This window comes from Artemia sp. Qi Xiang Cuo, chromosome 4, assembly GCF_049724085.1.
Source record: "Artemia sp. Qi Xiang Cuo chromosome 4, ASM4972408v1, whole genome shotgun sequence".
NCBI classification, from domain to species: domain Eukaryota; kingdom Metazoa; phylum Arthropoda; class Branchiopoda; order Anostraca; family Artemiidae; genus Artemia; species Artemia sp. Qi Xiang Cuo.
In genome coordinates this window covers 39,486,459-39,502,400 of record NC_142797.1, presented here as the reverse complement: position 1 = coordinate 39,502,400, position 15,942 = coordinate 39,486,459, and the positions used below count along the sequence as shown (strand labels likewise).

General features: G+C 34.9%; 1 protein-coding gene across 2 annotated transcripts in view; it reads right to left on the bottom strand.

Moving 5' to 3' along the window:
- Positions 1–994: 994 nt before the first annotated feature.
- LOC148953099 (facilitated trehalose transporter Tret1-2 homolog) overlaps positions 995–15,942 on the bottom strand; it is a 209,486-nt gene continuing 194,538 nt past the window's right edge. For both annotated transcript variants that reach the window (XM_089088300.1, XM_089088299.1), the window contains exons 2-3: positions 11,852–11,958; positions 995–3,011 (exon numbers count right to left, since the gene is read on the bottom strand). In XM_089088300.1, coding sequence (XP_088944426.1) covers positions 1,723–3,011; positions 11,852–11,957 — 1,395 coding nt within the window. In that variant the 5' untranslated portion in view covers position 11,958 and the 3' untranslated portion in view covers positions 995–1,722. The remainder of the gene's footprint in view (positions 3,012–11,851; positions 11,959–15,942) is intronic.

The window sequence follows — 15,942 nt, the reverse complement described above, 5'->3', positions numbered from 1 at the left end:
TTCAATTTACCGCAAACCGACTAACAACAACCGTTATTTGTCTTTCGCATCAAATCACCCGATCCAAGTAAAAAGGGGTGTGGTTATTTCTTTAGTTGATAGGTTATGAAAATTAGCATCACCAGAATACATGAGTAATGAACTATTTCTTATAAGGATATTCTAGTAGGTAAGGAAATCCGGAAAATATGTTTCTCGAAAAATTGAAAAAAGGAAAAAAAAGTTAATGGAACTTGTAATATTAGAAGAAGATGTGTCAACTGGAAAAACCAATTAACATAACTTTGCCTTATATCCCAATGTCGTAACAGAAATTAAGAAGAGAATGAAAAAAAAAACATAATATAAAAACAGCATATTAATCAGGACAAATTATAAGATTTTTGCTAAATTATGGAAAATACAAGGTACCAAGAAACATACGAAAGGGAGAATACAGAATTCCATTCTCTTGTGGTAAATTTTATGTAAGAAGAACACAGAAAATGGGCTAGAGCAACACAAAAATGCCATAGATTGCTCGCTAAAACATAATCAAAAACCAGAAACGTTTGAATCAGCTGTAGCAGAACACTTATTTAATTCTCCTCATCGCAGTATTTTATTTGATCAGACAAAAATTGCAGATCGTCTGTAGGACTTTTACCAAGTTTCAGAGACATTATAGAAATAAAAAAGATTATATATGGGGATATTAGTATCAATAGAGATGAAGGGGATTTTAGGATAAATTGAATTTACAAAAGTTTAATTAAGGAGCAGGTAAAATATTCAACCAGTAGTGATTTACATATTTGTCATGAAACATGAGATAACTTTGCGAAAAAGCTCAGAATGAGATCAAAGCTGGGAAAAGTCAAGAGACTGCAGCTATACTAGCAAACAAAAGAAATCCATTTAATTTATTATTCATGAATTTGTTGATTAATCTGTGAGATTCAGTTGGGACTGATGGATCTGGGGTTAGGTGACCTTTTTTGTTTGTTCAAGTAAATATAGTCTTCACTTTTATTAGATTCTCATTTATACACCGAAGGTTGATAGGAGAGTGACTCATGGTTTCACTATATACCAGGGGTGAATCCAGGATTTTTTTATGGGGGGGGGGGGCGCAAAATAGGTTGATCTGACCAACTTGCGTTAGGAGCAAGTTTAATTAACGCAATCTTGCGTTAATTAAGTAAATTACACTACTTTAGGGGGGTGCGTGCCCCCCTCACCTCTCCCCTGGATCCGCCACCGCTATAGACATTCGCTTTGGTTTTGTTCTTGTGTTATAACTTCAGTGCTGGAAGTTTGCTAAAAATGTGAGTTGTTCTTATATATTTTGTTTTCTTCTTCGCGTGTCCGGAATATGCTCTTTTGAGGCCAAAATATTTGGAATATTTTTTAATTAACGTGTTGTTTTGTTTTTATTTATTTTCTGTTTCACTGCTTTGTTGAAATTAAAACCCGTTTTTCTTGCTTAGTTTTTCGTAGATGGAAAAGCAGTGTGGTCTAAGAAATTATACTTGCCCAATACTCATAAAAACATAGAGGCCTGAATGGCCATTTTTCGTTTTTAATCCCCTCCCCTCCAACTTCCTTTTACCAGAAATAAATTCAGTGCTACCTCTCCTCCATGCAAAACATTGAAAACATGTCTAAACCTATGTGAACAATGATAAAAATAATTACATCTGCGAACTTATTTTGGATTCTAAAAAACATTAAAAATGAAAGTTAAAAAAATAGTTTTTGGATTTCAGACAAGGTTTTCCCCGTTGTCTCTGGAATGCAAATAAGAACATACAAAGTACCAAGGAAAGAAAAAGCACCGTAAATTAAAAATATAATACTTTGATTGAAAGTTTCCACAAGAATTCCGTACGTCATAGTTACTAGAAAAGCTAAAAACCAGCCAAACGATGTGGCAATGGCACTCGTGGTTCCTTTTACTTCCAGAGGAAGTATTTCACCCAATACTGTCCATGTAACAGGACCAAATCCAATATAAAAAAATGCACTAAACACAATTAAACTTGCTAGTGGCAACCAGTATAGGTTATGGATTTGCTCAGGGCTATGGATACTATAATGGAAATACACTCCCAGACATGTTGTAGAAGCCCCCATAGCAATTCCTGAAATACTCAGCAAGGTCTTTCTACCAGCACGATCGATGATTATGGAACTGACAATTGTGGTTGAAAGTTGAACTAGTCCAACTATAATGACTTGTAGGGAACTTGGTATATTACCTCCAGATATGTCAAAAATGATTTTTAAATTGTAAAAAATTCCATTTACTCCACAAGTTTGTTGAAAGAACATCAGCGCTAAACAAATTGTTACTGGTTTAAAAACACGTTTTTTGAACAAGTTACGAAACTTAATCTTAGACGGAATACTACTATCTTGATTTCTCACTATATCTTCAAAGCCAAATAAATCTCCACGTAAGAAAAAATAATTTTCCTTTGCTCTTTTAAGATCATTTTGTCTAGCTAAGTATATGGGTGATTCTGGAACAAAAAGAATGGTAGCTATAAAACCACTTATTGGGAATAATAGACAAGCAAGTGTAACTGTTCTCCATTGAAAAAAAGCACCTAAAATATACATAGTCAAAATACCGCAGACGAGCATAAAAGAAAACATTGTTGCAAGTAGTCCTCTGTATTTCGGGTCAGCAATTTCTCCAGCAAATACTGGAGCACTAATGGTTGTTATACCCGACGCCAGACCTATGAGTATTCTACCCATAACTAGCATGTAGAAATTTACTCCAAGGGCAACACATAAAAAGCCACAAAGAAACAAAGGAGTGATGAATAAGAAAGTTTTTTTGCGTCCAAGATAATCTATAAGCAGTCCTCCACTAATTGCCCCAATGGCACCACCGATGTTAAGTACTGAGCCAATCAGAGATATGTCTGCCATGCTTAATCCCAGTTCAGATTCACCAAGTTGAGGTAGAGATGGCGCAGCCCATCCTAGACCAGCACCAATGCAGAACGAATAAAGATCAGCTGAAATGGGGGAACATAATTAAACATATAGAACTAGGAGCGAAAACAGTAAAAAACGAATGAGATACTAAACCAAGCTAGATAAATCAGCGAGAGATCATCAATGCCTACTAGGGGCTCAAGGCTCTTCAGTAAAAACCATGTCAATTTGAAAAGTGGGCCACTTTTATTATTTTTATTTCCTTTTGTAATAGAGCTTTAAAGTCTTTACTGCTTGTAGTTATTGTGATCTCTCACATAACCACTATTCACAGGCGCAAAGTGAATTTTTAGGAATTCATTTTATTATCCTGATTTCTCGTTTCCCAGTAACGATAATTTGAAACTTAAGTAAAAGAGGATTTTGTCAATTAGGTTGCGACACGCAGAATACAGAGGATCTCCCACCGCCGGCTGCGCTTAAGGTAATAACAGTGCCTCTCCACGACGGCCTCTCTTGTTCGTTAGACTAAAGTTCTTCGAGTGATGATCTCAAAAACACAGCATCCTTCTCATGACATCGGCTGAGTGCTGTCCTTTGTCGTCCGTGCTGTGGAGGGGTACTGTCCTTTTCTGGGAGGAGTATAACACCAGACATCATGAGGAAGTGGCCCTCAGCCACCCGCACTATGTGAGCGCAATAAAGGCATCAGTTTTGTCTCTTCGCTTATGTACGCGTTAGTTATCTTACCGGTCCAGTGGATACCAAGGATGGGTCGAAGAAAGATATTCTCAAACCCCTAAATTCGCTTTCCAGCTGCTTGGTCAACGCCCAAGATTCACATACATTAGTACGGAGAGGACATATCTGCTGAAGAGTCGGAGCTTGAACTTCAGGGAGTATGCTAAATTCCTTCACACATTTATTAGTCATGGTTGCAGCAGTGGCGTCAACTTAGTAAAGAGCGAGCCACAACCCATAGTAGCCAAAAGCTAAGAAATGTGTTAAAAAAAACTGCCTTGTCAGAAAAAATAACCATCTGAGACTGATTTTGGAATGGTAACTATTATTTCATCTTAGAAGTAAAAGTTTATTCCGATAAGAAATTTATGTTGATTTTGTAAAATATTGGAAAGGATGTTGTATCGAAACGAAAAGTGCACCATTGGAATAGGCATGGTAAAAAACATTGAATAGGGGAATTAAAGTCCCTGATCTTGAACCGCAAGGAAATCCCTTTTTTGCATTGGTAGCGCTGATGCCTCTCCCTTTTTTTCTTTGTTTTCCAGGGCTAGCAGGTCGCCAGAACATCATAGAGAGATGTTTAATAGCTTATTTTAAAGCTATTTCTCGTATCTCCGTGTTTTTTTTGTTTTTTTTTATAAGAAATTTCGCCATTTGGTCATACGGCACTAAGGGTCATACGGCACTAAGCATAGCACTTTTTGTGCCATTTCTCAAGGGGTGGGGCTAGCAGGCTACCAGAACGTCACAGACAAATGTATAATAGCTCATATAAAAGCTATTTCTCATATCTACGTGCTTCCTATAAATCCCACCATCTGAAAGTACGAAATGGCACTTAAAATTGCACTTTTGGTGCTACGTCTCAACTAGAAAAGCTGGAGCTAGTTGGCTACCGTAACTTCTTAGATACATGTTTAATGACTCATTTGAAAGCTATTTCTCATATCTATGTGCTTTTTATCAATTATACCATTCTTAAGTGTCATATAGCACTAAAATGGCACTTTTGGTGTCACTTTTAAGTGTAAAAGCTTGGAAGTATAAAACGACAGCATTGTAATAATTATGGTTCGAAGCCCTTAACAGGAAGTTTTCAAGAACCCCTTTGGTATATTCCCCCTCCCAGCCTCCTTAGTAAATTTCAAAAATCGCCTGCTCACCAGCAGGCTACTGCAACATTAGCACGGCCAACAGGCTACCACACCATCGTAGACGGATGGCTAATGGCTCATTTAAAAGCTATTTTCCATATCTACGTGGTTTTTACAAATTATACCATCTGTTACATTTCATAGATGTCAGTGTTAACTAGTCCTTTCGGAGAATTCGCTATGAACTTTTTGTCTTTAACATAGTCAGTCGACGTTGAGGATCGCAAAATGATTTTTAAGATATCGAGTGCTCTTAAGAGGAAAAAAAAAAACAATCATAGAATAACAAATAACTGGATTTCAAAATTCCCGATGACTATTCCTTGACGTACCTCCTCGACTCCTTCTGTTCGCAAAAGTTCAGCTTCATCAAACATAGTTTAATGGACTCACTCTTTACAATAGAAACTTTAACTAACTCAATGTTTTATAACAGGCAATTACAAATGTATTTGCTAAATAAAGTCCAATAACTATGCTGTTGGTGATAACATGACCCTTCATAATCCCTGGGAAAAGGGCTGTAAGCAACGCAATTATTGTCCTACTAGTCCAATAGATTAAATTCGATTAACATAAATCATAGTTCAAATAGTAGAGCGTTAGACTTTAAATCAGAATGCCAAGAGTACAAGTCCTTACCGGGTTTTCGTCAGTCGTGGTTTTGTGCTTTCTATATGATTATTTTTCTGATAATTCACCATTTTTGTAAATGTGATGCACTTACTTTTTTTTACTTAATTTTTTGTATGGATAATATTTGTTCTGTTGTAAACTGAAAGTTTTTCATAACTGTCGAGGTTGTCTGCAGTGTTCTCTAGGGGTGTCTTATCTCTCCTAGATCAGAAATGATCACAAATTAAATAAAGAATTTTTTTTCAACTGAAAGTAAGGAGTGACATTAAAACTTAAAACGAACAGAAATTATTCCGTATATGAGGGGGTTGCCCTAACCCGAAAAAATATAACAGATGATGGCAGCGTTGCTTCTACATTAAATTTAAATTAAAAACGGACAAAGATTAATTTAAAAAAAAGTTTTTCTGAGGGAAACTAGTGGTCTACTGAAAATACAAAAGCCAAGTATAAAAAACAAGAATATTGATTTAGGAGTCAAAACTGAGTACCTAGCCTGACAATAAAAACCTAATCTATAAAGCTTTCCATAGTCTTACACCAGCTGTGATTTCCATAACTTTCAGTATACAATTAAAATTATCTTAAAATTAAGCATAAAATAATTATTTTTTTAATAACCAGAAAGTCATTGAACACCATACAGAAACAATGGATTGATTTATCAGTTAACATTTAGGTCTCACTAGCTATAATACCAATAGTGAGTACAAATACAATTACTATACAATTACAAATACTATAAATACAATTTTTAAATGTATGAAATACGTTTTAGTATTTTTCGAAATGAAGATCAAATAAACCATAATATGAACTTTGGAAATCCGGTTGTTTCTCTCTATAAAACGGGGCATTTCGAGTTATGATACTGACAGGCAGAAAGAATCAGAGAGAGAGAGAAAGAGACTGACAAACAGAAAGAGAGAGAGATTTCAGTCGAAAGCTTATGGTTCGTTTACACATTGCGGAAATTCATGCGTATTTAGCAATCCGTGCGGAAATTCCGTCTGTTTTCGGGCTAGAAAAAACCTCTAGCTTTCCGCAACGTTTTGGTCAAATCAGGACGGAATCTTGGCAAGGTTTTTAAAAAAATAAAACCATGAGCATGGATTATCAAAAACTACACGATCTTATAACTTTGGTTCAAGGCTACCGCAGCTTGTATGACCCTACCCACCCAGGCTATAAAAAAAACTAAGAAAAACGGTGTCATTTGGCTTTCTATGGCTCAACAAGTTTCAAAAGATGGTAAGAACATAATACCCTTCTTGATATTTTGATGATAGCCACAGGGGATATCCACCATATGGCCACCATTAAGTTCTTTCACCCCTTTGACTCCAGGTCACGCTGTTGCAATAAATTGAAATCTTTGCCTTAAAACGCAGCGTTATACTAGCCATAGTTCGAACAGAAACGGACGGGTTTCTGCCTGGATTTCCGCAATGTGTGAACGAAACATTAATGTTTCAGTTTCTATTCTTTTCCAGTAGTTTTCAGCAGCCGGTGAAAAGACAATATTCGTGGTTTCGTAGATCAAGCAGCTTGTCGTTCCATAGTTTCCGTCTAACTAGACGCAAACGCATGGCGATTGAAAGCCAAAAGCGGGAATAGGAACCATCCTTGTTGCTAATAGGTACTGCTTTGCTAAAACAGTTCTACTGGTTTTTAAAACTGCTTCCTTCAAAGCGAAAATACCATAAGAAATTTTGTCTGTGCGCAAAGTCTCAAGAAATTTGTTGGTGCGTGACTCAAATACCTCATATCGCTTTTATGCTTCAGGCAGAAAAGACTATTAGTCAAGTGGTGAGCCTTTAAACAACATCAAGAAATCACAGGAGTGGCAAAAATATAGTCTTCTAAATACTGTATGTCATGATATGAAGACATTTATAAAAGAAAACAGCACTTATTAAAGGTAAATTGTACGTCACTTGTTCTCTTCTCATATGCTTTCTCTTTCAAAAGTACGTGCCACGTGGATTTTCTTTTTTTCTTTGTTAAACCTGCTAGTGATATGATGTATTTCGAGTCACGTTTTTAAACCTGCAAATGATCCATTCATTCAGACCACAGTCATCACTTGCACATTAAGGTGAACCAGAGTTTGTAATGTAGAAGTATGAGACAATCTACACCCGGTGAGGATGTAAGTGATGATAACTTAGTAACAGATGGTTGGATATTTAAAGTAAGCATATTTTCAGACTCAGCATACTCGATTTATCCATGAAAGATACCCTAAGTGCATCTACTACCTCAGTATACAAAAAAGAGTACGACCAACGATGATGAAAATGACGATAACTCGGAAACTAATGATTTGATTTCAAAAGTGGCCCCATGTTCAAAATCAGCAGACTCGAATCAATCAGAAACAACCCTTCAAATCTCCAAATCGTTCAATTTCAAAAATTCACGATTTTCCACGCGGAAAAACGCGGTGAAACGCGGAAAAACGCGCTCAGAAATAGTGTTTCTGCCCCTGTCAGATTCTCCATATGTGAGCAAATTTTCGTGCTTTTACCATAAAATGCGCAAACATTATGGAAATTGGTGCTTATGTCCCTAACTATTAGGCCGCGCTGACAGAAATCTGGAACGGTGTGAAAATCTTTAATAGTACATGGGCATCGGAGATAAAGCTATTGCCGCAAACATTAACTGCATTTGCCGGTGAAGTTAAGTTCTTTAATAGCACATGAGCATCTGAAAAGAAGCTATTGCCGCAAGCATTAACTGCATTTGTCGATGAAGTTACGTTCTTAGTAGTACATGGCATCGGAGAAGAAGCTATTATCACAGGCATTAACTGCATTTGTCGGTGAAGTTACGTTTTTTAATAGCACATGAGCGTGGAAAAAGATGCTATTATAGCAAGCAGTAACTGCATTTGTTGGTAAAGTTACGTTCTTTAATAAAACATGGACATCGGATAAAAAACTATTATCGCAAGTATTAACTGCATTTGTCAGCTTAAGTTAAGTTCTTTAAAAGTACATGAGCTTCGGAGAAGAATTCATTATCGCAAGCATTTACTGAATTTGTCGGCGAAGTTACGTGTTTTAATAGTACATGAGCATCGGAAAAGAAGCTATTATCGCACAAAGTAATTGCATTTGTCGGTAAAGTTGCGTTCTTTGATACTACATGGGCATTGGAGAAGAAGCTATTATCGCAAGTATTAACTGCATTTCTCGGTAAAGTTACGTTCTTAGTAGAATATGGTCATTGGAGAAGAAGCTATTATCGCAAGTATTAACTACATTTGTCGGTGAAGTTATGTTCTGTGGGCCGGGCTACATCACTGTAGAGAGAGTTAAATTTCTCTACAGTGGGCTACATGGTACCCAAGTCTGACATGGTTCCGATCTGGAAGCTTTTATGCCAAACTATCAAAGCTGCAGTTCTGCCGTTAATCAGCCCGACTATATTTTGGGCAAATCACGTTCTTAAAGCTGAATAAGTTTCGAAGGTTTTAAAATCTTATTATCAAAGGACTTTACTGGTAGGGAAGACTTCCAATAATGTAGAGTATAATTCATGTTTTATAAACCTACAATGAAGTGCATTGGCTAGGAAGTACTTGAAATTTTAAATTTGAAAAATTAATAATAATACCAATAGTTTTTGTAAAACATTTGGTAAAAATTATAACGAAACCTGAATGTGTCAATAGTTCAATAGTTAAAGGATAATGATTAGTTTAAAATATACAAAAATTTAGTCTTTTTACCAACTGTTAAGTAAAGGACTGTCTATTCAATGTACATACAGCAAAAATAATGCGTTATAAAAAGAGCTTCGTCATAGAACCGTCAAACAAGGGGTGATTTAGCCTAGTCGTCATAGGCTATCTATAAAAAAAACAAATCAATAAAATGAAAAATAGTTGGAAACGAGGAATGTTTGACAGTAAGGGAATATGAGAAAAGTCACAGTCCTCAGTATTGTTTCAGTTCTAATTGGAGTTTATTAATGCTGGGTTTTATTATGGTTGCTTTTCTGGTTGTATATTTCTTTGGTGTCAAGAATATCCTGTGTTTTTAAACATTAATTCATGTATTGCTTTATTTGTCCTGACATTAAAGTCAGTATCAAATCTATGAAAACTGCTCAAGTGGCTGTCTAAGTCAACGCGTAGAAGTACTAAAAGCTCTTTATCTTATTACTGAACGCTCTTATTTTGACTCCTCCCGACGGCATGCCTTTCAGCTTCAGCATTCTCCAGTTAGCAGAGGTGGAATACAAACAATTATTTATGTGGCCTCCATAGGAAAGTACATCTCTCGAATACCAGCTGCGGTTTTAAAATAGTATATTAATCAATGACTTTTGAACTTCCGGTAAAAAGTTAAAAATTTTCAATTGCGCCAGATAAAAAAAAAGGGGTTCTAAGGCAGTTCTAAGACAAAATTTCAAAAGGCTCAGCTCGAACATCCGAGTTCAAGGATCTAACTGAGAAGTATTAAGTTTTCCGTTCATAAGTATTAAGTTATCGGTTAATAAATGATCATGATAAACTGTTTAAAAAATAACAATGAAAAATGTTCTAATATTTTAAAATTATGTTAAAGTATCCAAGTTAGGTTTAATATTGTTTTCTATGTTTATTTTCTTTTGATTTTTGTGGAAGATACTCCACGATGAAAACCATTTTTACGCGATAAGAGATTTGAAAAAAGTTTTGAACCACCTATCCAGTCTATCTCTAAGGATATAAACTTATAATTTTCAGGAGATGTTGACCTAGATCGTTAAATTTTATTGAGCTCATATCCCTTCCCCCCCCCCGAAACAAAAAACAAATGAAGAGCACAATTAAAACAGAAACGTATTTAAATAAAGTTTTCGAGGGATCTCCAAAAATTTCTCTTACCCCCTTGTTTTCGATTTAAAATATCTTTTAGTAGTCACTCAAAAATTAATCCCCCCCCCCTTGTCAGTGTTTTAAAATGAACTGTTTATATTTGAAACTTTCTTATTTTTATGTTTTTTACCTACAAATTCTATAACGATTTCGTTCTTTTTAGAAACGAAAATTAGTATTTGTGCTTCAACTTCGAACAGTTTTTTCTTAAAAAAAAAACAAACAAGAACAGACAAACAAACGAGAGAATAGCAGACCTATTAATTTTTAGACTGTTTTTGACTTTCAGATAATTCTTAAGGAATACTATGGTCAACTAGAAGTTTGAAAAGGACATAGTCTAGCTAATTGGCGTTTTCATACCATATATATAGTCATTTGACGCAACTTAAAATTATGTTTGCCTTTTGCTATATTTATTCTAAATAATTAGCTCTTACTTAAGTGACATTTTTTTACTTCTGATTTTTATCGGCTATATTTAGGTAAATGAGGTCTATCTTACAATATTTCTCACTGTTCGAGTTGATTTAAATACAACATTGGAGTCGATTAGGTACAAACATATGATATATTCTGCTCTTATATGTAATTTACTGTATATATTTGAATTTAATAATACTTTCTTATGTTATATTTCCTGGTTTTAGACTACTCTTAGTGTACATTTTAGCAAGTCAGAGCTGTCAAAAATACCTTTTGATGTTTGAAAAGCTATATTCCAGTTAATTAGCTTTAATTTAACTTTGACGGTGATATCTGCAATAGATTTTATGATACATATTCTGATAGGGATTCAAATATTGGATTTGAAATTATTGGATATTGGATTTCAATATTGAAAACATAAAAAACATGAAGACAATCATGACAAATTGAAATAAAAGAAGACAAATAAAGAAATAATAGGAGTGACTCCAATCAGGCGAAAAGATGAGAAAAGAAACCATTTTAGCTTTGTATGAAGTGAGCTAAGCTCTCCTGAACTTATGCTATAGAAGAGAAGTAGAATCATTGCAGGAAACCCAATTTAAAATTGGTGCCATCACCAGTGCAAGAAGGTTCTTAGGCACTAAAACAATCAAGGGAAAGAATGTACAACATAATAGTTACATAAATTACAACATAAATTACAATGATTGAAAAAAGACCGAAGAAAGAAAGAGCTCCATACAAGGATTTTTCATACTCTTTATTACTTAGTGCAGGAGATCATCATAAGAGACCTAAAATGCACAAAGCTCTATTTTTGAAATTCCGGAAGACCTAACTGGACACTGGGTTTATTTTTCAAAACAATTTAAAATTAAAAAAAATACTCCATCAAAAATAACAAATACTAAAATAAAAAAAAAATAAAAACAAAGAAAACAAAAGATGCAGGAAAACTACAGGTAGAGATTCCGATGATATTTTGTTTTGTAATATATTGCAGCAATTGCTTACTCTCCAGAGATAATTACTGTGCGAATTGGTTTGTGACCTGCTCGTAATACCTCAGAGAAAGGTTTACCTGAAAATACCGCTAGAATTTGGTTTTTCAAACACTTCAAAGATTTTGCCTTTGGTGCAGGAAGGAATTCAGAACTTAGCTCTTCTGGTCCTCCTAATATCTCCATCCTGGAATTAGAAAACAGTCCTCTGTATAAAGAAATCAAATGAAACAGAATCGGTAACAATTGTCAGCACTTCGGATGGCTTTAGTTTTTTATTATTTTCTTTACTTTCAGCTACGACCGTTCTAGCTAGAATTTATGTTTTCCAGAAAAGTAGCTTCAATCTGAATAGAGAAAAACGTATGCAAATAAATCAAGAAATTAACAAGCCTTGATTGACAACAGAGATACTTTCGAAACGGAATAGTTGTTAATTTCCCAATTTAAGAAATTATAGGACCAGTCTCGGGTTTTACAGTTTGATCTGTCAAATCATTCACGTTAACGAATGATAGACAAAGATGAACCCTTGTCAATGATAACCAAACCCTAAAAATGGATGGTTAAAAACACTATACAAAAATAATCGACTTCTTTTTATTTATTGCTCATTTAACGTTTGAATAATTCTATGTATTGTCTTTCCATCTATGCTCTGTATGTTGTGTCCTTGTCTTTGGAAGTTACCATACCTACCAAATTCTATTAGCATAAGAAAATTTAGGTGGTTTTTAGAAGAATAGATAAATTATGAGGCAATGAGAGATGAGTATCATTTTTGGTACTTAAAGGGCAGTCCCTCAATATGTTCTAGCACACCTGCTAGTAAAAACAACAAATCAGCACTAAGAAAGAAGCATTCGATTATTTGGTTTCTTTGGGAAATCCCTGGGGTACAAACATTGTCTTTCGATCTACCTCTCCCCCTTGGCAAAATACAAGTATCAAAGTAACAATAAGCAATATCCTTAACTAAGAGCCATTTCCCCGGGGACTGGGGGGGGGGCTCAATTCCTGAGAAATATGTATTTGAGCTTTAGACTATAGTAGTGGGAGATGTAATACCACAGGGGGGAGTCCATAAATGGGCATTGAATACTAACGGGAGTGACGCAACACGCTCATTGAATACAACCGGGACAAGATCATTGACCTCCAATGAGCTAGAATACGACCAGTACACTATCACAAGCAATCACAGAGCTAGAAATACGACCGGGAGTGACGCAACTAATATCCCTGAAATTTCGGCAATGAATTTATGTAACTGTTGTATCACATTTCCACCTTGAGACTTTGTTAATATTGTTCACGCTTCGAGGCTAAGATAACAGTTCGTTTAAAGGTATTATGGAGCAAACATCAAATAGAAAGGATGATTTGAAAGTTATTGCAACGCAAAGTTATAACATAAGTTCTGTTTATGAATAGTTAATTGATATATTTACATGGTAAATTTTTACCACTAATGTGGATATACAACTGGATGTCTTTTTTTATGCTCTTTTCAAACATAACATTCTTTTTTTGTCCGAAATCAGTTTTAGTCCTACACCCCTTGTATATTGAAATTCAGGGTATACATTTGCATATTAGGGGGTAGGGTTGCATGAAGAAAATATTAAGTGTAAACTAGCTAGCAATTTTACCTCTGATCGCATTAATTTTCTACTAGACTAGCTTTTTAAAATGTCGTCTGGTATAAATTTTAGGCCTATAAGCTGTGTGTGTGTGTGTTAACGATCTTTTTCTATCTAATTTTAAGCCTATATATTAGCTTCTTTTTTGTCTCAGAAAACATTTAGGAATAAGATTTTCAATTCTCTAAGATTCTAAAAATATTTGTTGGTTGATAATATTAGTGTGTTTTTTGTCTAAACAAACACAATAAAAGATATCATAGGCGAACTGCTCTCCAAAAGCTAGACGTAAATAGCAACGAAGACCACACTGCCTTTCCATCATAAACAATAAGTAAAAACAACGGGGAAATTAATTATACAAGTTGCATTAATATAGAAAATGGAGTGGGGGGGGGGGGGGTATAAGAATTAGCAATTTTTAGCTAGTTTCAAAGATACCCCCCCCCTCCCCCCCAAAAAAGTTGTAAAAATGATTTTTTTAAGGAAACTTTTTTTAAGGAAACTTCTTTTAAGTATAATTTTGATGTCCCTCTACCCGTCAAAAGGGCTCGAATCGACAACCAATCACATCCTACGGTAATTCACTACTTTGGCTCTTCGAGGTCCTATACACAAGGAGAGAACACGAGGGCCCCTATGCAAGAAGGCGAAATGGCTAATGACATGACAATCTCGCAAAAAGCAAATGTAAGTTTAAAATTATATCAATATTTTCACTGAAGATTTTTTCTCCAATAAAGATAACCATCTTGTTTGCCTCATACACATTTCCTTATTCTATATCCTACTTGAGGGCAAGTTTTGTGGCAATGTAAATCAAAGCATCTAATATTTTAATAAAAAGATGAGAGACGATAATTAAACAGCCCGTCTTTATCTGAGAACTGACTTGGTCTAATGTCTGCATCCTTAACCGAAAACAAGTACGGATAGAGCGAAATATAATAATCATTTATTGACGGAAATCAATTTTAGCCACCCCCCTATATATTGCAATTCGGGGTATATATTTGCACAATAGGGGGATGGGGTTGCATGAAGAAAATATTAAGTGTAAGCGAGCTAGCAATTTTTCCTCTGATCGTATGAATTTTCTACTAGACTAGCTTTTGAAAATATCGTTTTGTATAAATTTTAGGCCTACATGATGTGTGTGTGTTGGCGAGCTTTTCTATCTAGTTTTAAACCTATATGTTAGCTTCTATTTTGTCTCAGAAAACATTTAAGAATAAGATTTTTAATTCTGTAAGATTCTAAAAATTATTGTTGATTGATAATATTATTTCCTTATTCTAATATCATGTTTGAGGTCAAGTCTTATGACCGTTTAAATCGGAGAATGTAATATTTTAATAATAAGATGAGAGATGATATTTAAACAGGTCGTCTTTATCTCAGAACTGTCATGGTCTGTTGTCTGCATCCTTTAACCGTAAAAGTGTGTGTAATTTGATGAGTTTTCAAACCCTAGTTTCAAAAGAAAACATATGATGTATGAATTTAATTGACACAGGGAAAAAATAAATGTAATTTAAAACGACGTTAAAAAGTCAGTGGGTTCTGATTTTGCTTGAGACTTACAAATATTTTCATCATTTTTGGTCATTCAGGTAATTAAATTTCATGGAAAACTGTTTCCGTTCTGATGCAGAAAAGGTACTTTTCGAGTACGGTTTCATATTCTTTGAAACCTTGAAGTATACGCACTTTTATTTTATCGCTATAATGAAAATAGAAAGACGCCCCTTTGCAATAGTTGGAAAGAGCATGGGCGCAATTTAAGCATTTTGATGGGGGGACAGTAGGGAGATGGGGGGGGGGCATTGTTTATAGCCTGGAATTGAAATACATCTTTTACACTTTTCATTTAGCCATTCAACCCTGAGATAGTAAACAAAGTAGGGAATCAATACAGGCTGATTAAGCTATCGCTTTGCAAATACATTAGTAGCTGTGATTGAAAGGTAATGTTACCTCTCATAACCGTCAATGTGTCAACAATGAAAAAAAATTTCATTATAGTGGGGCAACGAGAGTAGGTAGTAATGATATACAAGGAGGGTGGGGTTTAGGTAGTGATGATATACAATTCTCACCGCTATCGGAATTTCAGCAAACAAGTTCAATTCTGAATACAATAGACGTCTTCACTGCGAATTTTGGCGATCCCGTTAATACATTGATTGCAGGGGGTATAATAATTGATCCTATAAATATTATCCATGACTATACAGAGAAAATTCATGCACTTCTTGAACATAGAATTCAATTGTGGAGGGGGGCGAGACAGTATTAAGGCCTCATTTGTTTTAAAAATATTTTATTTGAATGAAAATCATGGTGAGGTCTATGATCACTATGTGCACACCGAAATGTTGTACCCTCATTTGGAGAATTATGAGAACGTCTTTATGGATTGGGTAGACAGTGTTGTCACCCATCTCGACAATTATAATGAGAATGGTAGTAGTTCAGTAGTTTTATTTGTAGAAAATTTAAGTGTGAATATATGTAAATTTAAAACA